This window comes from Schistocerca nitens, chromosome 8 (genome assembly GCF_023898315.1).
Source record: "Schistocerca nitens isolate TAMUIC-IGC-003100 chromosome 8, iqSchNite1.1, whole genome shotgun sequence".
Classification (NCBI taxonomy): domain Eukaryota; kingdom Metazoa; phylum Arthropoda; class Insecta; order Orthoptera; family Acrididae; genus Schistocerca; species Schistocerca nitens.
In genome coordinates this window covers 66,111,669-66,135,711 of record NC_064621.1, presented here as the reverse complement: position 1 = coordinate 66,135,711, position 24,043 = coordinate 66,111,669, and the positions used below count along the sequence as shown (strand labels likewise).

At 40.1% G+C, this 24,043-nt stretch overlaps 1 protein-coding gene across 4 annotated transcripts in view; it reads right to left on the bottom strand.

The window, feature by feature from the left end:
- Positions 1-24,043, bottom strand: part of LOC126198902 (leucine-rich repeat-containing protein 15-like) — a 194,231-nt gene that overhangs the window by 118,297 nt on the left and 51,891 nt on the right. For all 4 annotated transcript variants that reach the window (XM_049935524.1, XM_049935526.1, XM_049935525.1 and 1 more), the window contains one exon: positions 13,945-14,210. In XM_049935524.1, the coding sequence (XP_049791481.1) occupies positions 13,945-14,186 (242 nt within the window). In that variant the 5' untranslated portion in view covers positions 14,187-14,210. The remainder of the gene's footprint in view (positions 1-13,944; positions 14,211-24,043) is intronic.

Genomic DNA, 24,043 nt, shown 5'->3' with positions numbered 1-24,043 from the left:
AGTTGACATAATCTGCCTCTCTGAACACCGTGTGACCACTGGTATAGGAACTAGGCCTAAGCACAATGAGAAACTCAGACAGGAGAGTACTGCAAATGTTAGAATAAGGAAAGGTTCTCATAAAAGTATAATTAAAAATAATGTAAGTATATTTCATCAAAATATTGGGAGTTTAAAGAATAAAGTAGATGAGCTTCTGGTTTGTTTAGAAGATTTAGAAGCTGAGAATGAAATAGATATACTATGCCTGTCTGAGCATCACATTGTTACTGATATGGATAAGGTAAATGTAAGTGAATATAAGCTCTCTGCACATGTAATGAGAGAAAATATGGAGAAAGGAGGAGTTGCCATATATGTCAAAAGTTATCATTGTGCAAAAAGTATAGAAACAAAAAGTTTTGTGTAGAGAAACATATAGAAGCATGTGCCTGTGAGCTTAAATTAAATAAAGGTACATTTATAATTGTAACTGTATATAGGTCCCCATCAGGAAATTTTCATCTATTTCTGAAAAATTTGGACTCCTTGTTGTGCTATCTGTCAGACAGGGGGAAGCAAATTATTATTTGTGGGGACTTCAATGTAGATTCTCTGAAAGAGGGTAATAGGAAAAATGACCTTGAAGTATTACTTGGTTCTTTCAATTTGACACCCGTTATTGATTTTCCTACTCGGGTGGTAAAGGATAGCAGTTCACTGATAGATAACTTCTTTATAGACCAAGATAAGTTTAACCAGATAAATGCTCAGCCTGTTGAGAATGGTCTTTCTGATCATGGTGCACAGCTAGTTACAATATATGACATAGCTCCATTCAGCAATACTAAACAGTCCTCCAAAGTAGTACGTTCAGTCAACGATTTAACAATTGCAAATTTCAGGGAAAGCCTACAGCAGTTAGACTGGGATGAGGTGTACCGTGAACCTGATGCCAATTTAAAATATAATTTATTTCATGACATTTTTGTAAATGCATTTGAAAACTGCTTCCCCAAGAAAATAGTTAAATATACTCGTAAGAAACCTTGCTCCATTCAGCAATACTAAACAGTCCCCCAAAGTAGTACGTTCAGTCAACGATTTAACAATTGCAAATTTCAGGGAAAGCCTACAGCAGTTAGACTGGGATGAGGTGTACCGTGAACCTGATGCCAATTTAAAATATAATTTATTTCATGACATTTTTGTAAATGCATTTGAAAACTGCTTCCCCAAGAAAATAGTTAAATATACTCGTAAGAAACCTTGTAACAAACCATGGCTTACTAAGGGTATAAAAATATCTTGTAACTGGAAAAGGGAAATGTACCTGACAGCAAGAAAGAGTAGTGACCCAGAAACTATCAAAAATTATAAAAACTACTGTGTTATATTAAGAAAAGTTATTAAAAAATCCAGGAGTATGTGTATCATGTCTGAAATCAGCAACTCTGATAATAAAATTAAAACAATTTGGAATATTATTAAAAGAGAAACAGGTCAACCAAGAGCAGAGGAAGACAGTATTACCATCAAATTGAATGAAAACTTTACGAACAAAAAGTCAGAAGTTGAAAATATTTTTAATAATCATTTTCTAAATGTTGTGGATATAGTAGGATCCAGGTGTTCATTAGAAGATGCTAGGCTGTTAATGGAAGAGGCCATACCTATGCAATTTGATACAATTGAAATCTCACCCACTTCTCCCTCTGAAATTAGGAAAATAATAAACTTGCTTAAAAGCAAAAACTCACATGAAATTGATGGCATTTCCAGCAAAATACTAAAAGCTTGTTCTCAACAGATAAGTAAGATTCTCAGCCACCTGTGTAATAGCTCTCTGGAACAGGGCATTTTCCCTGATAGACTGAAATATGCTATTGTTATACCTTTGCATAAAAAGGGGGATAGATCTGATGTCAACAATTACCGTCCAATCTCCCTTCTAACAGCTTTATCCAAAATTTTTGAGAAAGTAATGTATTCAAGAGTAGCTTCACATATCTGTAAAAATGAAGTACTAACAAAATGTCAGTTTGGTTTCCAGAAAGGTTTTTCAACAGAAAATGCCATATATGCTTTCACCAGTCAAATTTTGAATGATCTGAATAACCGAACACCACCCATTGGGATTTTTTGTGATCTCTCAAAGGCTTTTGATTGTGTAAATCATGAAATTCTGCTAGACAAGCTCAAGTATTGTGGCATGAGTGGGACAGTGCACAAATGGTTTAATTCGTACCTAACTGGAAGAGTGCAGAAAGTTGAAATAAGTAGTTCTCGTAACATGCAAAGATCAGCACATTCCTCAAACTGGGGAACTATCAAGAATGGGGTTCCACAAGGGTCAGTCTTGGGTCCTTTGTTGTTCTTATTATATATTAATGACTTGCCATTCTATATTCATGAAGAGGCAAAGTTAGTTCTCTTTGCTGATGATACAAGTATAGTAATCACTACTGACAAACAAGAATTAACTGATGAAATTGTCAATACTGTCTTTCAGAAAATTACTAAGTGGTTCCTTGTAAACGGACTCTCACTGAATTTTGATAAGACACAGTACATACAGTTCCGTACAGTGAATGGTATGACGCCATTAATAAATATAGACCTTAATCAGAAGCATATAGCTAAGGTAGAATATTGCAAATTTTTAGGTGTGTCCATTGATGAGAGATTAAATTGGAAGAAACACATTGATGATCTGCTGAAACGTTTGAGTTCAGCTACTTATGCAATAAGGCTCATTGCAAATTTTGGTGATAAACATCTTAGTAAATTAGCTTACTACGCCTATTTTCACTCATTGCTTTCATATGGCATCATATTTTGGGGTAATTCATCACTGAGGAATAAAGTATTTATTGCACAAAAGCGTGTAATCAGAATAATAGCTGGAGTCCACCCAAGATCATCCTGCAGACATTTATTTAAGGATCTAGGGATATTCACAGTAGCTTCTCAGTATATATACTCTCTTATGAAATTTGTTATTAACAACCAAACCCAATTCAAAAGTAATAGCAGTGTGCATAACTACAATACTAGGAGAAAGGATGATCTTCACTATTCAAGATTAAATCTAACTTTGGCACAGAAAGGGGTGAATTATACTGGCACTAAAGTCTTTGGTCACTTACCAAATGGTATCAAAAGTCTGACAGATAACCAACAAGTATTTAAGAAGAAATTAAAAGAATTTCTGAATGACAACTCCTTCTACTCCATAGAGGAATTTTTAGATATAAATTAAGGAAAAAAAAATATTTAAAAAAATAAAAAAATAAAGAAAAACAAAAAAAACACAATAAAATAAAGTTGTTATATTAACTTAAGTATGTTGTTAAATTAACCTAATTATGTCATGTATTGGAAAATTCGACTCGTTCCACATCATTACGAAATATCGTATTCATGATCCATGGAACTAGTATTAATCTAATCTAATCTAATCTATATAGATGAAAAATTTCAGCAGACATATATAGAATACAAAGACACAAATACAGACATTAGACCATTCTTGCATAGACCACCAAATAACCCACAAGTCGAAACAACAATAACAACTATCAACACAATCATACACAACAAAATAAATGAAAACACAACTATGGAAGAGTTACAACTACTGGTTTATATAGGAGCACTCACTACACTAAATATACACACTAGGCAGAGATCAGAACCAACCAACACACAGAAGAAACCCACAAAACCAGCATGGCAACACAGGCTACAGATCAGAATAGAAAAACTGAGAAAAGACATCGGACAGCTAACACAATTTATAAGAAATGAAATATCAGACAAAAAACGAAAAAGGTTAGGTAAAATCTCACAACAAGAAGCGATAGAGCAATTAGATGAAAAGAAGCAGAAATTACAAGCATTGGCCAAGCAACTTAGGAGATACAAAAAAAGTGAAAATAGAAGGAAACAAAACCAAACATTCAACACAAACCAAAAGAAATTTTACCACACAATAGATAACACACACATTAAAATAGACAATCCACTTCTGGAGCAACATATGGTCAAACCCGGTACAACATAACAGGCATGCACGGTGGATACAAGCAGAAACAGACACATACAAGATGATACCACAAATGCCTGAAGTGATAATTTTGCAACATGAAGTCACCCCAGCAATTAATTCTACGCACAATTGGAAAGCCCCTGGGAAAGATAAAATAGCAAATTTCTGGCTAAAAATGTTCACCTCAACACATTCACATCTAACTAAATTATTTAACAGTTACATTGCAGACCCATACACATTCCCTCATACACTCACACATGGAATAACTTATCTGAAACCTAAAGATCAAGCAGACACAGCAAACCCAGCTAAATATCTCCCCATAACATGCCTACCAACAATATACAAAATATTAACTTCAGTAATTACACAGAAATTAATGACACATACAACACAGAACAAAATTATAAATGAAGAACAAAAAGGCTGTTGCAAAGGAGCACGAGGATGTAAAGAGCAACTGGTAATAGATGCAGAGGTGACATACCAAGCTAAAACTAAACAAAGGTCGCTACACTACGCATACATTGATTACTGAAAAGCTTTTGATAGTGTACCCCACTCATGGTTACTACAAATACTGGAAATATACAAAGTAGATCCTAAATTGATACAGTTCCTAAACATAGTAATGAAAAATTGGAAAACCACACTTAATATCCAAACAAATTCAAATAATATCACATCACAGCCAATACAGATTAAGCGTGGAATATACCAAGGAGACTCATTAAGTCCTTTCTGGTTCTGCCTTGCTCTGAACCCACTATCCAACATGCTAAATAATACAAATTATGGATATAATATTACTGGAACATACCCACACAAAATCACACATTTGCTATACATGGATGATCTAAAATTACTGGCAGCATCAAATCAACAACTCAACCAATTACTAAAGATAACAGAAGTATTCAGCAATGATATAAAAATGGCTTTTGGAACAGACAAATGTAAGAAAAATAGCATAGTCAAGGGAAAACACACTAAACAAAAAGATTACATATTGGATAACCACAGCGACTGCATAGCAGCAATGGAAAAAACAGATGCCTATAAATATCTAGGATACAGACAAAAAATAAGAAGAGATAACACAAATATTAAAGAAGAACTAAAAGAAAAATATAGACAAAGACTAACAAAAATACTGAAAACAGAATTGACAGCAAGAAACAAGACAAAAGCTATAAATACTTATGCTATACCAATATTGACCTACTCATTTGGAGTAGTGAAATGGAGTAACACAGACCTAGAAGCTCTCAATACACTTACACGATCACAATGCCAAAAATATAGAATACATCACATACATTCAGCAACAGAAAGATTCACATTAAGCAGAAAGGAAGGAGGAAGGGGATTTATCGACACAAAAAACCTACATTATGGACAGGTAGACAATTTAAGAAAATCCTTTATAGAACGAGCAGAAACTAGCAAAATACACAAAGCAATCACTCATATAAATACACTGGCTACACCACTGCAATTTCATAACCACTTCTACAACCCTTTAGATCACATAACATCAACAGATACAAAGAAAGTAAATTGGAAAAAGAAAACACTACATGGCAACACAGCCACACATCAATCAAGATGCATCCAACACTTGGCTAAGAAAAGGCAATATATACAGTGAGATGGAAGGATTCATGATTGCAATACAGGATCAAACAATAATCACCAGCTATTACAGCAAGCATATTATTAAAGGTCCCAGTACCACAACAGATAAATGCAGACTTTGCAAACAACAAATAGAAACAGTAGATCACACCACAAGTGGATGTACAATACTAGCAAATACAGAATACCCCAGAAGACATGACAATGTAGCAAAAATAATACATCAACAACTTGCCATACAACATGAACTAATAAAACAACACGTTCCCACATACAATTATGCACCACAAAATGTGCTGGAGAATGATGAATACAAATTATACTGGAACAGAACCATTATAACAGATAAAACAACACCACATAACAAACCTGACATCATACTCACCAATAAATAGAAGAAATTAACACAACTAATCGAAATATCAATACCCAATACAGCAAATATACAGAAGAAAACAGGTGAAAAAATTGAAAAATACATCCAACTGGCTGAGGAAGTCAAGGACATGTGGCATCAGGATAAAGTTGACATTATACCAATTATACTTTCAACTACAGGAGTCATACCATGCAATATCCACCAGTACATCAATGCAATACAGCTAAATCCAAACTTATTTATACAACTACAGAAATCTGTAATTATTGATACATGTTCAATTACCCGAAAGTTCCTAAATGCAACGTAACATATACCGTACAGTTAAAAGGAAGTCACGCTTGATCAAGGTCCACGTCACTTTCCATTTTTAACCAGAAATAATGTCTGAGAAAAGGATAATAATAATAATAATAATAATAATAATAATAATAGAGGAAATAACAGTTATGGTAATAACCATGACAATCAGAATAGAAATAATGACAATATTAATAACATTCACAGAAAAATAGAGAGTTTCAGGGAGAGCATCAGGGAACAATTGACAGGAATGGGGGAAAGAACTACAGTAGAAGAAGAATGGGTAGCTTTGAGGGATGAAGTAGCGAAGGCAGCAGAGGATCAAGTAGGTAAAAAGACGAGGGCTAGTAGAAATCCTTGGGTAACACAAGAAATATTGAATTTAATTGATGAAAGGAGAAAATATAAATATGCAGTAAATGAAGCAGGCAAAAAGGAATACAAACATCTCAAAAATGAGATCGACATGAAGTGCAAAATGGCTAAGCAGGGATGGCTAGTGGACAAATGTAAGGATGTAGAGGCCTATCTCACTAGGGGTAAGATAGATACTGCCTACAGGAAAATTAAAGAGACCTTTGGAGATAAGAGAATGACTTGTATGAATATCAAGAGCTCAGATGGAAACCCAGTTCTAAGCAAAGAAGGGAAAGCAGAAAGGTGGAAGGAGTCTATAGAGGGTCTATACAAGGGCGATGTACTTGAGGACAATATTATGGAAATGGAAGAGGATGTAGATGAAGATGAAATGGGAGATATGATACTGCGTGAAGAGTTTGACAGAGCACTGAAAGACCTGAGTCGAAACAAGGCCCCCGGAGTAGACAACATTCCATTGGAACTACTGACGGCCTTGGGAGAGCCAGTCCTGACAAAACTCTACCATCTGGTGAGCAAGATGTATGAAACAGGTGAAATACCCTCAGATTTCAAGAAGAATATAATAATTCCAATCCCAAAGAAAGCAGGTGTTGACAGATGTGAAAATTACCGAACTATCAGTTTAATAAGTCACAGCTGCAAAATACTAACGCGAATTCTTTACAGACGAATGGAAAAACTGGTAGAAACTAACCTCGGGGAAGATCAGTTTGGATTCCGTAGAAATATTGGAACACGTGAGGCAATACTGACCTTACGACTTATCTTAGAAGAAAGATTAAGGAAAGGCAAACCTACGTTTCTAGCATTTGTAGACTTAGAGAAAGCTTTTGACAATGTTAACTGGAATACTCTCTTTCAAATTCTAAAGGTGGCAGGGGTAAAATACAGGGAGCGAAAGGCTATTTACAATTTGTACAGAAACCAGATGGCAGTTATAAGAGTCGAGGGACATGAAAGGGAAGCAGTGGTTGGGAAGGGAGTAAGACAGGGTTGTAGCCTCTCCCCGATGTTATTCAATCTGTATATTGAGCAAGCAGTAAAGGAAACAAAAGAAAAATTCGGAGTAGGTATTAAAATTCATGGAGAAGAAATAAAAACTTTGAGGTTCGCCGATGACATTGTAATTCTTTCAGAGACAGCAAAGGACTTGGAAGAGCAGTTGAATGGAATGGACAGTGTCTTGAAAGGAGGATATAAGATGAACATCAACAAAAGCAAAACAAGGATAATGGAATGTAGTCTAATGAAGTCGGGTGATGCTGAGGGAATTAGATTAGGTAATGAGACACTTAAAGTAGTAAAGGAGGTTTGCTATTTGGGGAGCAAAATAACTGATGATGGTCGAAGTAGAGAGGATATAAAATGTAGACTGGCAATGGCAAGGAAAGCGTTTCTGAAGAAGAGAAATTTGTTAACATTGAGTATAGATTTAAGTGTCAGGAAGTCATTTCTGAAAGTATTTGTATGGAGTGTAGCCATGTATGGAAGTGAAACATGGGCGATAAATAGTTTGGACAAGAAGAGAATAGAAGCTTTCGAAATGTGGTGCTACAGAAGAATGCTGAAGATTAGATGGGTAGATCACATAACTAATGAGGAAGTATTGAATAGGATTGGGGAGAAGAGAAGTTTGTGGCACAACTTGACCAGAAGAAGAGATCGGTTGGTAGGACATGTTCTGAGGCATCAAGTGATCACCAATTTAGTATTGGAGGGCAGCGTGGAGGGTAAAAATCATAGAGAGAGACCAAGAGATGAATACACTAAGCAGATTCAGAAGGATGTAGGTTGCAGTAGGTACTGGGAGATGAAAAAACTTGCACAGGATAGAGTAGCATGGAGAGCTGCATCAAACCAGTCTCAGGACTGAAGACCACAACAACAACAACAACAGAAACACCCACAGTAGTAATAGTGACATGAGAAATGATAATAGATCAAATGAGAACAGGAATAATAATCAGGAAAACAGGTAACCACCTCACTGTGAGCCTGTCAGTTTGACTGAGAAGAAACCAGGTAAACACAGCTAACTTTGGGAGTGAATTTTGGGACTTCATGCCACCAGAGATGAGCAAAGATGACAGAAAGGTAGAAAATCAGTTTTAACTTAATGGTGATGAGCTGAATAGTTGTTCTGATGATCAATGTGTGTTTAGTAGTGAAGCTACGTGTAATGATTTTGATGAATATGGTTTAGCGAGTTTGTTGTCTGATGATGCAGTGTCATCCTTATGTGAGGCAGATGTGGCAGAAATTGGTAATATTGTATCTAAGGAGGATAATGATTTGATAATTGATTCTATCTGTATGCCTGCTGCCACAAATACAAGTGATACTGATGATAATTCAACTCTGCAAGTGCTGGTCCCAAACCCTGGGCGTCACCTTGCAAGTGGTGAGGAAGGAAGAGGGGAAGGAGTAACAACCTCATCAAAAAAACATGTGTCTATCTGGCTCTGGATGGTAGTACCCTGTAAGGGCCCCTCACCAGGGTAACAGGTGAAAACAGACAATGGTTGGAAAGCGGAAGAGGATTTTACACTCCCAATGGTGGAAAAGCAGAAGAACTGTCTTCATATCTTACTTCCCACAGCATCTGTACTCCAGAGGGGTGGCTACAAACGATGTCTGTTCTCCATGTTAGGAGTGGCCTAAACATATTCTGGCAGCAGCTCTAAAATGCCTTTGGGAGTGGCGACCCCATCGTAATACTAGCCTATATATGAAACGGTACTTCAAAAACAACCTCAGAAAAGGTTAGGGTGTTCCCTGCAGGAAACACGAAGTTCTTGGGATGCTGGAGGAACTGTGAGAAGTGGGCTACTAGGCGCCAACACAATGAAGGTGGGTATCATAAATGGGAAGGCAGAAGAGTTGATAGACTTCATGGAAAAGGAGATCACAGAACTGATGGGACTTAGTGAAGTTAGATGGAAGGGAAAGGAAGGAGGAAAATGAGGAAAGGCTACACACACTATTGGAGTGGTGTACAAGAAGCCAAAAATGGAGTAGGTATCATAGTAAAACCAAACCTATATGATTATGTGGAAGCATTAGAATACACAAGTGATAGGATGATGAGGATTCGGCTGAGGACAAGGAATGTAGTGAAGGACATCATCCAAGTATATGCACACAAACAGGAAATAAAGAAGAGAACATAGAGGCTTTTCTAGAGGTACTAGAGAGTATAATTACAGATGTGGAAGCAATACTAATGGATGTCCTAAATGCACAGGTAGGCAAAGAAATGCTAGGGAAGAAGGAGATAATTAGCCCATATGAATACGGGAGGAAAAATGAGGAAGGAGAGAAACTGGTTGATTTCTGTGAAAGAAACAGGTTGATTGTGGACAACACATTGTTCCGTAAAAAGAATAGCCAAAAGATAATGAGATATGGATGAAGACGGTCATTGATTACTTTTTGGTGGAAAAGAAAAATCAGAGACAGTTGATGGATGTAGCTGCATTCCCAGGAGAGGCTTTTGATGGAGACCATTGAGTGGTGGTGGCAAAGATGAGTTTCGATGAATTGAAAGACATAAAGGAAGAAAGGGAAAGGAAAATAAAAGTGTGGAAACTAAAGGATGGCATGGTACGAGAAAAGTTTAAGGAGTTACTTAAGCATGAAATCCGTAACACCGAGTATGGCAATGTGGAAGAGGAATGGGGTAAGTTCAAAGAAGCGTTTGTAAGCTCTGCTGAGAAGACCTGTGGCAGAGTGTCCAGAAGGATAAAGGAAAAGGAGACACCATGGTGGAATGAGTGGGTGAAGGAGGCAGTAAAAGAAAAGAAGAAAGCCTGGCATGAATGGAACAGAGACTGGACAGCTGAAAGTAAAAGGAAATACCAGGATAGTAAAAATAAATGTAAGAAAATGGTAGCAGAAGAAAAGAGGAAAATCTGGGAGAAATTCACCTGAGAGTTGGAAAAAGATGTTACTAGTAGTAAGTGGATGATACATGGAATTACAAAGAGTTTGAGGAAGGAAAATACATACACAAAAGTAGTGAAAGGGGAAAGCAGAGAGCTATTAATGCAACCAGAGGAGATAAGGAAAAGATGGAAAGAGTACTTTGATAAATTACTAAATGTGACAACTATTGAGGGATCACACTCATACCCCAAGTAGCAAAAATAATGGAGTGGATACTGAATGAAATAGTCAAAAAGACAAAAGAAGCCCATAGAGGAAGGGAGATGAAGCCATTACTATTTGAGGATGATACTTTGGTGTGGGGAACAAGCAGTAAGGAGGTACAAAAACAAATAGACATCCTAAATGATAAGGCCAAGAAAAATGGAATGAAATTTAGTGTGGAGAAAAGCAAGACCATGGTGGTAAACAGAGGGGATAGAGAGGTCAAGGGACAACTTCATATTAAGGGACAGGGTATTGAAATAGTGGACAACTTTAAGAATTTTGGAAGGGTATTAATGGGGAATTCTCATTTGGAGACAGAAATCAGCAAAAGAATACAAGTAGTACATTTTACCAGTGAGTGAGGGGCTTGGTGTGGGGAAGGGAAGTGCCAATGAGGTGCAAGCTGGGCATGTAAAGAGCATGGGAGAGGGAAGAATATCAATAAAAATGATGGAGTACAAGATTGAAGGCAAGAGGCCAAGAGGAAGACTGAGAACAAGATGGATTGATACAATAAAGATGAGTTTAAGGAGGAGAAACCTGCTATGGAACCAAATTGTGGAAGAAGAATGGTGGAAAGACTGAGTATAGTGGTGAACTATCATTGATACCCCAACCCAGGTGTTGGATAGAGGGGAAATGAAGATGATGATGATAATGACTGATGATGATTCAGTTGTAGAGAGTTTTGAAGCAGAAGCAGATTTTCATATTGATGCTATTGATACTATTGATAATTTTGATGATGATTTTAGTAAATGTGATGATATTGTTGATGTTGATGCTGGTGAATTGCTCTATGATGAATTAAATGGTATGATTTTTGTTAAAGTGTTGGATGATGAAGTAAGTAGTAAGATTATAGGATTTGATGATGATGCTTTAATCTTAGTGGAGAAGGTACATGAAAGTCAACTAATCCCCATTCTTGTCAGTGAGATCTTGATCAGGTGTAGCAATAAAGATGAACAAACTAGGCAGATTAGTAACAAGATACTTGAAGTTTTGAACAGATCAAATGATGTTGAAGTTAGCTGTAATAGAGTTTGTAATACAGATTTTAATTTTCATGCTAATTTTAAGCACATACAGACAACTTATACTTTGGATATAGATAGATACTTCCACTTAGTCAACACACATCCATATTTTTGGATTTGTCAGTTTTAGAAGATATACAGTCTAGTTGTGAGTAGCCATTGAGTGTGTTACAGCTTACAGCAGCTAGTGAACTACAGTTGAACACTGATTTAAAATTTAAGGAGATTGAAGATGATTTACTACCAGAAGATGAAAACATTGATAAGCATGAAATACCTGGTAGTCGACATACTGAGTTTTCTATTGGTACTTGGGAAGGAATTTGTTTAGTAGACACTGGTAGTCCTATTTGTGGCACTTCCAGTAAGATAAGATATAGAGTGAGGAGCACAGTGTATTGTTCAGAATTTTCTTATCATTGGTGTTAGAACTAAAGGAGCTACAGGAAAATTTAGTAAACTGATTAGCAGACAAGCTCTGATTTCATTCACAGTTGATAATTATATGTATGAACAGGGAGAGGGAGAAGGGGAGGGGAGGAGGAGGGGAGCGGGAGGGAGAGGGAGACAGAAAAACTAACCATTCTCCTTATGCTGTGGTAAATTGAGTAAGCAGTTATCTCGGCAATGGTGGGTATTGCGAATGGCAAGTAGCTAACGCAGGGAGAGGGAGACGAAGGGGGCGGGGGGCGCAGTGGGGTGGTGAGGAGGGGGGCGGCAGGGGGTGGCCAGGGGCGGGGCAGATAGGCGGGAGCGGGAGCGGGAGCGGGAGCGGGAGCGGGAGCGGGAGCGGGAGCGGGAGCGGGAGCGGGAGCGGGAGCGGGAGCGGGAGGGGGAGTGGGAGTGGGAGGGGGAGGTGGAGTGGGATGGGGAGGGGGAGGGGGAGGGTGGGGGAGGGGGATGGGGAGGGGGAGGGGCAAGGGGTGTGTGAGGGGGAGGGGAGACGGAGGGAGGGAGGGAGGGAGAGCGGGGGGTGTAGAGGAGAGAAGGAGGTGGAGGGGGAGGGAGATGGGAGGGGGAGGGGGATGGGGAAGATGAGGGGGAGTTGGAGGGGGTGGGGGAGGGGGGACGGTGGATGGGGGTTGGGGGATGGACGACGGGTGATGGGTGACGGGTGACGGGGGAGCCGGAGCCGGAGCCGGAGCCGGAGCCGGAGCCGGAGAGGGAGAGGGAGAGGGAGAGGGAGAGGGAGAGGGAGAGGGAGAGGGAGAGGGAGAGGGAGAGGGAGAGGGAGAGGGAGAGGGAGAGGGAGAGGGAGAGGGAGAGGGGGAGGGGGAGGGGGAGGGGGAGGGGGAGGGGGAGGTGAGGGGGAGGTGAGGGGGAGGGGGAGGGAGAGGGAGAGGGAGAGGGAGAGGGAGAGGGAGAGGGAGAGGGAGAGGGAGAGGGAGAGGGAGAGGGAGAGGGAGAGGGAGAGGGAGAGGGAGAGGGAGAGGGAGAGGGAGAGGGAGAGGGAGAGGGAGAGGGAGAGGGAGAGGGAGAGGGAGAGGGAGAGGGAGAGGGAGAGGGAGAGGGAGAGGGAGAGGGAGAGGGAGAGGGAGAGGGAGAGGGAGAGGGAGAGGGAGAGGGAGAGGGGGAGGGGGAGGGGGAGGGGGAGGGGGAGGTGAGGGGGAGGTGAGGGGGAGGGGGAGGGAGAGGGAGAGGGAGAGGGAGAGGGAGAGGGAGAGGGAGAGGGAGAGGGAGAGGGAGACAGACAGACTAACCATTCTCGTTATGCTGTGGCCAAAATTGAGTAAGCAGTTGTCTCGGCAATGGTGGGTGTTGGAGACATGTGAGAGGAGTTGGGACAGGGAGAGGGAAGAAAAGGAACTTAAGATCTGTAAAATCATATTAGATGTGGAACGTATAGGTGTGGACAGGGGAAGCAGCTTACACTAATGCAGGGAAGAAAGGAGCACAATGGAGGACACCTTTAAAAATTAGTACACCATGCAAGAAAAGTCATAATGGTAAGACAATTGTAGTCTACAGAGAATGACATTTTTTCCACTTAGAATAATACTTATTTTCAGTTTACTTACGATGAGACGTGAAAGAGTTTGTCAAGTGAGATTGCACTTGGGTCCAGAGATGGCACCATGTCCCCATGCTTGTCAGAATATGATACTATGTTCCAGTCTTGTTTTGGTGGCACATTACAATAAGCTGGTATCTCTGTATCAAGTTTGGATGTCCAGGCTGAGGCAGCTTCTCCATTACCAACTTTTGCCTGTGTTCTCACAACTGAGACCACCAAAAATAAAAATGTCACTTGCACACCCATTATTCTCAGTGCCAACACAGATTACTAGAAATAAACAGGTAAGTGTATCAAAATGAAGCACAGATAACAAAAAACTGTACAACTTAAAAGTCCAGCTTACTTGTTTTACAAATTCAGTTTATTGTACACATTAACACCAACACATCTGTACTGCATACTGAAAAAAAGAGTAATTATAGTTAACAGACATGCAGATGAAAAAAAGAAGACAAAACTGTGCTGAACCTTTTGCGTTGTTCTTTCATTGGAAGAAAGAGGCAGATAAAAATTAAACTGTAGACCAGGAGGGATAATAGGTGTAGGAAAGGAATCAGAAGTAACGGTAGTTGTAACCATGATTCAGCATCTAAAATATGTATTCCAACCACAGATACTAGTCCATTGTTAACTTCTCACAACTTATTTTGTACATATGTTTCCTGTATTCTATCAGCATTAATTTTCCATATCTTCAGCACCTACACACACTGTTTATACTTCCTTTAAGGCTACTTTACCCATTAAGAACTGCTTTCACAATAGCTACAAATCTGAGTTTACACCTTAATGTCAGCAAGACTTGCACCAATTTCTCCAGCTTCAGCAGTAGGTAATAAATATTCTTTTCTATAATACTATGAAAAGGACAGATTGCTACTCACCATACAGAGAAAATGTTGACTCACAGACAGACACAACAGAAATACTGCTATATGTTTAAGGTTTCGGCTAAAAGGCCTTCTTCTAAAGTAGAAAACACAAACACATTTACACAAGCATGATTCTCACACACATGAACACCAATGACCAAGAGTGGTCACAAGTGTGTCAGATGCACTTGTGTGAAGGTGTTTGTGTTTTCTACGTTAGAAGAAGGCCTTTGGCCAAAAGCTTCAATGTATAGCACTCATTTTGTTGTGCCTGTCTGTGACTCAACATACTCTTCATACAGTGAGTAGCAATCTATCCTTTTAATAAAATTATCATTATTGCATCCAGGATTTTCCATTGTTTAATATGTCTTTTCTTTCGGGCATAATGTTAATACTTTCAGCTCATGATGAACTTCAAACTCACTGTAGTCATATAATCTGCTACTATGTTTGGCCTGATTCCCATTACATAAAGGAGACAAAGAAAAGCTATTTACTGGAATAAAATCAAACAATGGAAATTCAGGATCCAATAACAACACACGCACAGGCACTATCCCCCAGGCCTAATCCACAAACAGATCTCCAGTGCCATTTCCTCTCACATCCGCAATCCTCCCACCACCCCAAAAAACCAGCCACAAAGGCGTGTCCCCTTCATCACCCAGTATCACCATGTCTTTCACAAGGGCTCTGATTACCTACCATTGTGCCCTGAAAAGAGGGATGTCATATCCAGTATACTTCTCACACCTCCTAAAGTGGTGTCCCATCACCCACACAACCTCCACAACTTCTTAGTCCATCCCTATGTCACTCCCATGCCCAACCCCTTGCCACAAGGATCGTATCTCTGTGGAATACCAAGGTGTAAAACCTGCCCAATCCACCCACCCTGCACTTCCTATTCCAGTCCTGTCACAGGTTTATCCTACCCCATCATGGGCCAGGCCACCTGTGAAAGCAGCCATGTCATTTACCAACTCTGCCGTAATCGTTGCACAGCTTTTTATTTTGGTATGGTTACCAAACAGCTGTCCACCAAGATGAAAGCCATCACCAAACTGTGACCAAGACCAAAGTAGACCATCCTGTTGCACAACATGCATCTGAACATAACACACTTGATTTCAATGGCTGCTTCACTAACCAAGCCATCTGGATCCTTCCCTCCACTGCCAGTTTTTCTGAACTGCGCAGATGGGAGTTATTCTTACAACACATTCTCCACTCCTGTAATTATCCTGGCTTCAACTTAGTAACATATTGTCCCCACACCCTCCACCCAACAGTTTCTACCCCCTTTGTCCTATCATCTCCTCCCACCCTGTTTATATGCAGCCCTCTGCCAATGCATCCACTCATCTTTCCCTGCTACTCTTTCCGTTTTGTTCTTTTTTCCCCACCTCCCTGGCCCACAACCTCACAACCTCCTGACGCTGCACCTGTTGGCTGTCTAGTCCCTGCCCACTCCACCAGAAGTGTTCATCTCTCTCCCCACCAGTGCGCTGCTATCCCTTCCCCTTCCCCACCCCCTCCAGATTTCTGCTTGCATCCCACATAATGTTGAATTCTGACCCGAGATGTTGGAGTTGGCAGTCTGTGTGTGTGTGTGTGTGTGTGTGTGTGTGTGTGTGTGTGTGTGTGTGTGTACGCGCACACTTGTCTCTTTTTACTGATGAGGGCTGTGGCTGAAAGCTATGTGTGAGTGTTTGTTAACTGTGTCTGTCTGCAGCTTGATGTGTCTACTTTACAGTAAGTAGCAATCCATCTTTTCATACTTTATTGACTTCCTGCCCGGAGTTTCCATTGTTTGATTTAAAATTTAGAATGAAAGACATTAGCCATTGTCCTTACCCACCCATCCCCTTCCCTGTTCCCATTCCATCACTACACAGCCCTCATTCCATGATCACACCAGTCTTTTTACCTATCTCCTTTTCTGCTACACCCCCACCCAGTCACCTCTCCCATCATGCACTGGTGCTGCTGCTCGCAGTGGGGCCTCAGTTGCCTGAGACAGCAGTCATGGTCATGTATGTGTGTGAGAGTTGTGTTTGCATGAGTGTGTATGTGTGTCTGTTGTCTACTTTTGACAAAGGCCTTACTGACTGACAGCTTTATTTGTGACAGTCTTTTTGTTGTGTCTATCTGTAACTCAGTATCTCCAGTATATGGTGAGTAGCAACTTTCCTATTCATAATATTGCTACATTCCATCCTGGCTTTTCCATTGTTTGAATGAAAGGATATAAATGAAATGTTTCACTGATGCATTGTATCCTCAATGAAAGCAAGGAAGAAATGCAGGACATGTTGAATGGCATGAACAGTTTAATGAGCACACACTCTGGATTGAGAGCAAACCAAAGAAAGACACAAGTAACGAGAAGCTGTAGAAACATGAACATCAAAATTGGGGGCCACGAAGTAGACAAAGCAAAAGAATTCTGCTACCTTGGCAGCAAAATGACACCTAACACATAAAGCAAGGAGTACATAAAAAGAAGACTATGCAGGCAAAGACAACACTGCTACCCAAAAGAAGTCTGGTAGAATCAAATATCAATCTTAATTCGAGGACGAAATTTCTGAGAATGCACATTTGGAGCACAGAATTGTATGGTAGTGAAATATGGTCAATGGTAAAAATGGAAAAGAAGAGAGCTGAATCATTTGACATGTGATGCTATTGAAAGATGTTGAAAATCATATGGCCTGATAAGATAAGAAATGATGAGGTTCTCCGCAGAATCAGTGAGGAAAGGAACATGTGGAAGACATTGACAGAAAGAACAGTGAGGAATGATAAGACATGTGTTGTTACATCAAGGAATAACTTGCATGGTACTACAGGGAACTGCAGACTGTAAAAACTGTTGAGAAAGACAGGGATTGGAATACATCCAACAAATAATTGAGGTCATTCGGAGAAAGTCCTATTGTGAGATGAAGAGGTTGGCAGAGGAGAGGAATTCAGAGAAGGCTGCATCAAACCACCCGGAAGACTGATGTCCCCAAAAACATCTGCCAGTAAGTGTACTGTCCGAAAAAGGCATCTGGATGCTTGCCAGTGGGTCTCAACTGATACGTAGAGAAAGTTCTGATGGAGGCTATGTGGTGGACTGGGTGCAGCTGGCTGCAAATGACTCATATCAGCTTGTATGAAGCCTGCCACCTGGGTTCAGAGGCAATCTTCAGTTACTACAGGTGGCTTGTAGCTTTGGTGAAGACAGCTAGCCTCACATGCAGGCTGAAAGCCACGGTAGTGTTTTGCATATTTCATGCTGATCATGGTCCACTTGTTTGGAGACAAGTGGAAGGCATAAACCAGAGGCCCAAACAATTATTTGATGATCTCAGGTGCCAATCTTTCGACCTTTACTATTGGGTGTGGAACTGTAGGACCCCTCTTAATAGGTTGGGCATGCCCTACATTCAGTAAGTGGTTTCTAGGGTAGAAAAGTATGTGTGGCACACACATGTGGGTTTTTCAGGATGGAGAAGTATTTCCACAGTTATTAGAGAACGAGCACAAGCTCAGATTACAAAAAGATGGGGAAGGGAATCAGCCACACCCTTTTCAAAGGAACCATCCTGGCATTTGCCTGGAGCAGTTTAGAGAAATCACAGAAAATCTAGGTCTAGATTGCTAGACAGGGAGTTTAACTGCTTTCCTCCCCACTGTGAGTCAAGTGTAATAACCACTGTTCACATCTTGCCTGGTTGGAGATTTTTGACTCAGATAACTTGTGACAGGGAATCAGCGATAACAAGACCATTATAGTATAACTGATTAATGGAGTAAATAGGAATGTAGAATGGTAGGAAGTTATTTCTGCTTTGTAAGTGTGATAAGAACAGATTTCAAATCAGCTGAGTAGTCCAAATGAAACATTCATACACGAGGCTGAAAATGTTTTGTATAAAAGGACAAAGTACAATATTCATCAGACAGACATTTGCTAAAAGAAGTTATGAGGGATGGAAAATACCACCCATTGTTCAACAGCTGTGTTAGATCACTCCCCCAGAACCAAAGCCTCCTAGACAAATAGAAACTGAAAACAATCAAAATTAGCAAAGAGAGAACTAAGGATGAAGCATCCCATGAATTTGAAAGTAAAATTCTCTCTTCCAATCTGACAGTAAATCCTAAGAAGTTCAATTATTATGTTAAATCAGTGAATGGATCAAAGCCATCTCTCCAGACATTCAGTAACCATAATGGTATCAAATCAGAGGATGACAGAGAGAAGGCCAAAACATTAAATTACTTTTTCAAAAATTGTCTCATTGAGGAAGATCATACTGAGGGTTCTCCAATTGCAACAAAACATCAGAATGACAGACTGCAAAATAAGAAACTGCAACATAGAAAATCAACTATAATTGCTCAAATGAGGAAAGGTAAGTGCGCCGGATGGTACACTTGTATAATGCAAAAGAATTGTTCCTCTTCTTGCAGCAGTCTACCATAGGTTGCAGGAGAAGTGATGTGTGTTCATAGTGACTGGAAATATGTGTAAGTCATTTCCATTTTTAAGAAGTATCATTCAACAGATGCACATAACTATAGGCCGATACACCCAATGTCTGTCTGTTGTTACATTTTAAACACATTTTATGCCATTGTTTTACGACCTTTCTGTGCACCAACAGTCGCCTGGCTGCACTGGAAATGCTGACATGGATAAAACTGCTAAATTATGATATTTCAGTGATTAAAATGCTGCTGTCGAAGTGATAGATCTTTAGTTTTAGTACATCTGTGGTTGTAGACATGTTAGCATATATGTGTCAAATAGTGACAGCAGTTAGAGTTGTAAGGGCAACAAAGTTAAGTACTTACTGTAGTATTGTCATAAATAACAGACTGTATTATATGAAGTGATACAGAAATTCAATCCACAAATATGGAACAAGGATACCTATCAAAATCCATATCATGTACATTATTAGTGATGAATAAATAAATTAATATTATTTATTTACATAGAACAGCTGCAATATTTTTACCACTTTAGAGGATGAAAATAACAAATTGTGTTACTATGTTTTACTAAAAGCTTTGTTCACTTTATACTTGTGTACTGAACACAACTTAATCTGATGTCAGTCTCTGCTCTACTAGTAGTTCATTCACATACACAAAACATCATATTTTACAGTAAATATCTAGCAACATAATATTAAGCTCTACAGTAGCATTAGTAAACAATATACACAGGTTCCTTCTATAGATTATGTACTGGCCTCATATGTCAACTGCTTTTATTAAATAAAACTGTGAAAAGACACATAATTGCAATTTTTTATTTAGCATCATAAGTGTGAAAACTGCCACAGAGTAGTGAGGAACAGTCGCAGTGTGAAAACTGTGTACACTTTTCTCATATTGACTGCTGTGGAGTCACCAGCTTGGATGAATATGTGGCCAGCCATTGGCACTGAATTCATCATCATAAGTCATTGCACTCATTGCTGAGTATCATGACCCCATGAACCAAGCATCTCCATCCCAGATGGTTACCAGCTTCTCTTGGTGCCTACTGAAGAGGTAGACTGGAGATCTTCTTGATTTGATCTATCCATCTGCTTGCTGCTCTTCCTCTTGGTCTTGTGCCCTTGATCTTTCCCTGCCAGATTATTTTCTCTAGATTTTCTCCATCTCTTCTGACAATATGGCCAAAGAACTGGAGAATTTTTTTTGGTGACTCAAGATGAAAGGCATCTGGAGATATCGAGTTGTTCAATAATGGACTTATTTGTTCTTCTGTCAGTCCATTTTATGCAAAGCATCCTACACCAGCACCAAAGCTCAAACACATCATTGCACTGTTTGTCTATGGCCTTGAGTGCCCATGTTTTGCAACCATAAAAGAAGACAGAAAACACTAGCCCACTACTTGACGCTGAATTAGTTGTGCCTATTGTTCCATGAATACAGATAAAGAGCAGCTGATCTTGAAATGCAATGTTGATTTGGCCACAGCACAGGCAGAATTAAAACAACTGAGAGCTGCAAATGGCATAAGTGAAATTAGGAACAAGGTAAGTGACTGGACTGTATTCAAACCAGTCAGATCGGGCAAAAGATACTCCTAAATGTGTAGTTCAAGAACACTCTGACAACACGGAGAGAAAAATGCAAGTTAAGGTTATTAGCCAGATGGTTAAAAAATCAAGAAGATCCTTCTGCTAGGAAGTCGTTCTGACAGGGAAATGTCTGAATTAGAACTGAACTCTATGGGTAGTGATTATCAGATAACTAGTGTTTTTAAGTCATGTGGATGACTCAGCAATGTTACGTATGATTTTCAAACAATGGAAAATCCAGGATGAAATGTAATAATATTAGAGAAGGAAAGTTGCTACTTACCATATAGCAGAGATTCTGAGTTGCGATAGGCACAACAAAAAGATTCACACAATTATAGCTTTCGGTCATTAAGGCCTTTGTCAGCAACACACACACACACACACACACACACACACACACACACACTCAGGCAAACGCAACTTGCACACACATCTGCTGTCTCAGACAACTGAAACCACACACAGTTTTTAGCTGAAAGCTAAGAGTGTAACAGTCTTTTTGTTGTGCCTGTCAGCAACTCAAGGTATCACCTTTACAGCAAATAGCAAACCATCCTTTTTGTGACACTTTTGATATTCCAACCTGGAGTTTCCACTGTTTGAAAACACACACACTTCCACATAAGCACAGCTCACACACACATGACCAGGTGTTTGAGCTCTAGAGCCCTGAGGCAGTGGCCGTATGTGTGTGAGTTGTGCTTTTGTGAATGTGAGTATGTTTGCTATTGCAGAAGAAGTATTTTGTCCAAAAGCTTTAATATTTTAACAGTCTGTCCCATCGTGACTGTCTGTGACCCAGCACCTGTGTATCTACATCTACATCTACATTTATACTCCACAAGCCACCCAACGGTGTGTGGCGGAGGGCACTTTACGTGCCACTGTCATTACCTCCCTTTCCTGTTCCAGTCGCGTATGGTTCGCGGGAAGAACGACTGTCTGAAAGCCTCCGTGCGCACTCTAATCTCTCTAATTTTACATTCGTGATCTCCTCGGGAGGTATAAGTAGGGGGACGCAATATATTTGATACCTCATCCAGAAATGCACCCTCTCAAAACCTGGCGAGCAAGCTACACCGCGATTCAGAGCGCCTCTCTTGCAGAGTCAGCCACTTGAGTTTGTTAAACATCTCCGTAACACTATCATGGTTACCAAATAACCCTGTGACGAAACGCGCCGCTCTTCTTTGGATCTTCTCTATCTCCTCCGTCAACCCGATCTGGTAGTGAGTAGCAATCTATCCTTTCCACAATGTTTTCAAAGAATAAAAATCATAATACATATGAACATTATGAACATTCCCACTGAAATATGAGCAGCTCATTTTATAAGAAAAAATATCTTCTTCTATCAATGTCTAGTCCCTAATGCTAATAGTTGGACAGTGTTTTATTTGTTTGATGGTAGAGCAAATATAACATTGGACAGTACTAACAAAATGGAGGACAAAGTGGTCCACTGATAAGAAAAAGTTATGTTCTCACATAGTATCATGCCGAGTGCTGTCATATTAAAGGCAGGCCAAAATTCCCATATTAACTCCCTCCTGTATTGTGACATCTCCTGTCTTGAAGCAAGGGACTGTTGAAGAACTCCAAAACTGGCTACTCTTTGCCAACAGCTGCTTTTTGGGTAGGTGACTGCAAGATGACCTCAGATGGCAGTATATCTCCATCACTCCAGCAGGTCCATGAATCTGCCCTTCTCAGTCTTGTGCAATAACCCTGAACACCCAATTTTGGAGAGGGGAAGGCATGTCCACTCTCAACCAGGTGGGCAGCAATGTTGAATTTCTCAACTACATCCTCCTTGTCCAAAGCTACATGATCACCAAACCTTATCTGAAGTCTTCTACCTGTATGTCCCAAGTAGCAGCCATCACAGTCTGGACATTTTATCCTATACACATCTGATCTGTGGTAAGAAAAGAAAACCTTTATGTTTTGTTTTTTGTAAACTGATCCTGTCTTTGTACTAAACGTGCTATAGTATCCTCCTGGAGAGATGGAGATATACTGACATCTGAGGTCATCTGGCATTCACCTGCTCAATGCGCAGGTGTTGGTGAAGAGCAGACAGTTTGGGAGCTCTTAAACAGTCTCCTGCTTCAAGACAGGAGATGTCACAATCCAGGAAGGAATTAATATGGAAATTTTGGCCTGCCTTTAATACGACAACACTAGGCATTATAGCACATGAGAACATTACTTCGTTTTATCAGTGGATCATTTTGTCTTCCATTTTGTTAGTACTGTCCGATGTTATATTTGCTTTACCATCAAAAAAAATAAAACTCTGTTCAACCATTAGCCTCAGTGGCTAGATATAAGGCAATTTGTTGTATCATACTTTGTAAGCAGTGTACCACGAATGGAGCTACACCATATGTTATGTAGGAAATTCATGTGAGTAGAGGATGTTTGTATGTTTTTGTTAAAATACCTGGTTAAATTACCCTAGTTGATCTTCAGTATTTTACTATGATGTTAACAGAAAAGCATCACCTATCCCATCCATGGCACGGATACCTGTGAAACCAGTCATGTGTGATCTACAAGCTGCACTGCAACTTCTGTGCTGCATTCTATGCAGGCATGACAACCAACAAGCCATCTGCCCGCATGACCGTCCACCAACAAACTGCGACCAAGAAACAGCTGGACCATCCAGTTGCTGAGCATGCTGCCCAACACAACATTCTTGATTTTAATGACTGATTCACAGCCTGTGCCATCTGGATACCTCCTAGCAACACCAGCTTTTCTGAATTGTGTACGTGGGGACTCTCCCTGCAATATATCCAACATTCCCATAACCCCCCTGGTGTTAACATTGGTTAGTCATTGTCCTTCACTCACCTATCCGCTTTCCTGTTCCCACTCCAGCACTACACAGCACTCTACTCCATCAATACACCCACAGACATTTTACTTCTACCTTCTCAGCTGCTCTACCCTCTCTCCAGCTCATCCTTGTATGCTTCCACAAGCAGCACCTTAATATCCCTCACCCCTACCCTGCTATCCCACCCCCTCCCTGCCCCATCCTCCTCCTTACCATAGTCAACCAAATTGTTGCTCACAGTCTCGTCTTGGCAGCCAGAGACAGAGGTCAAAATGG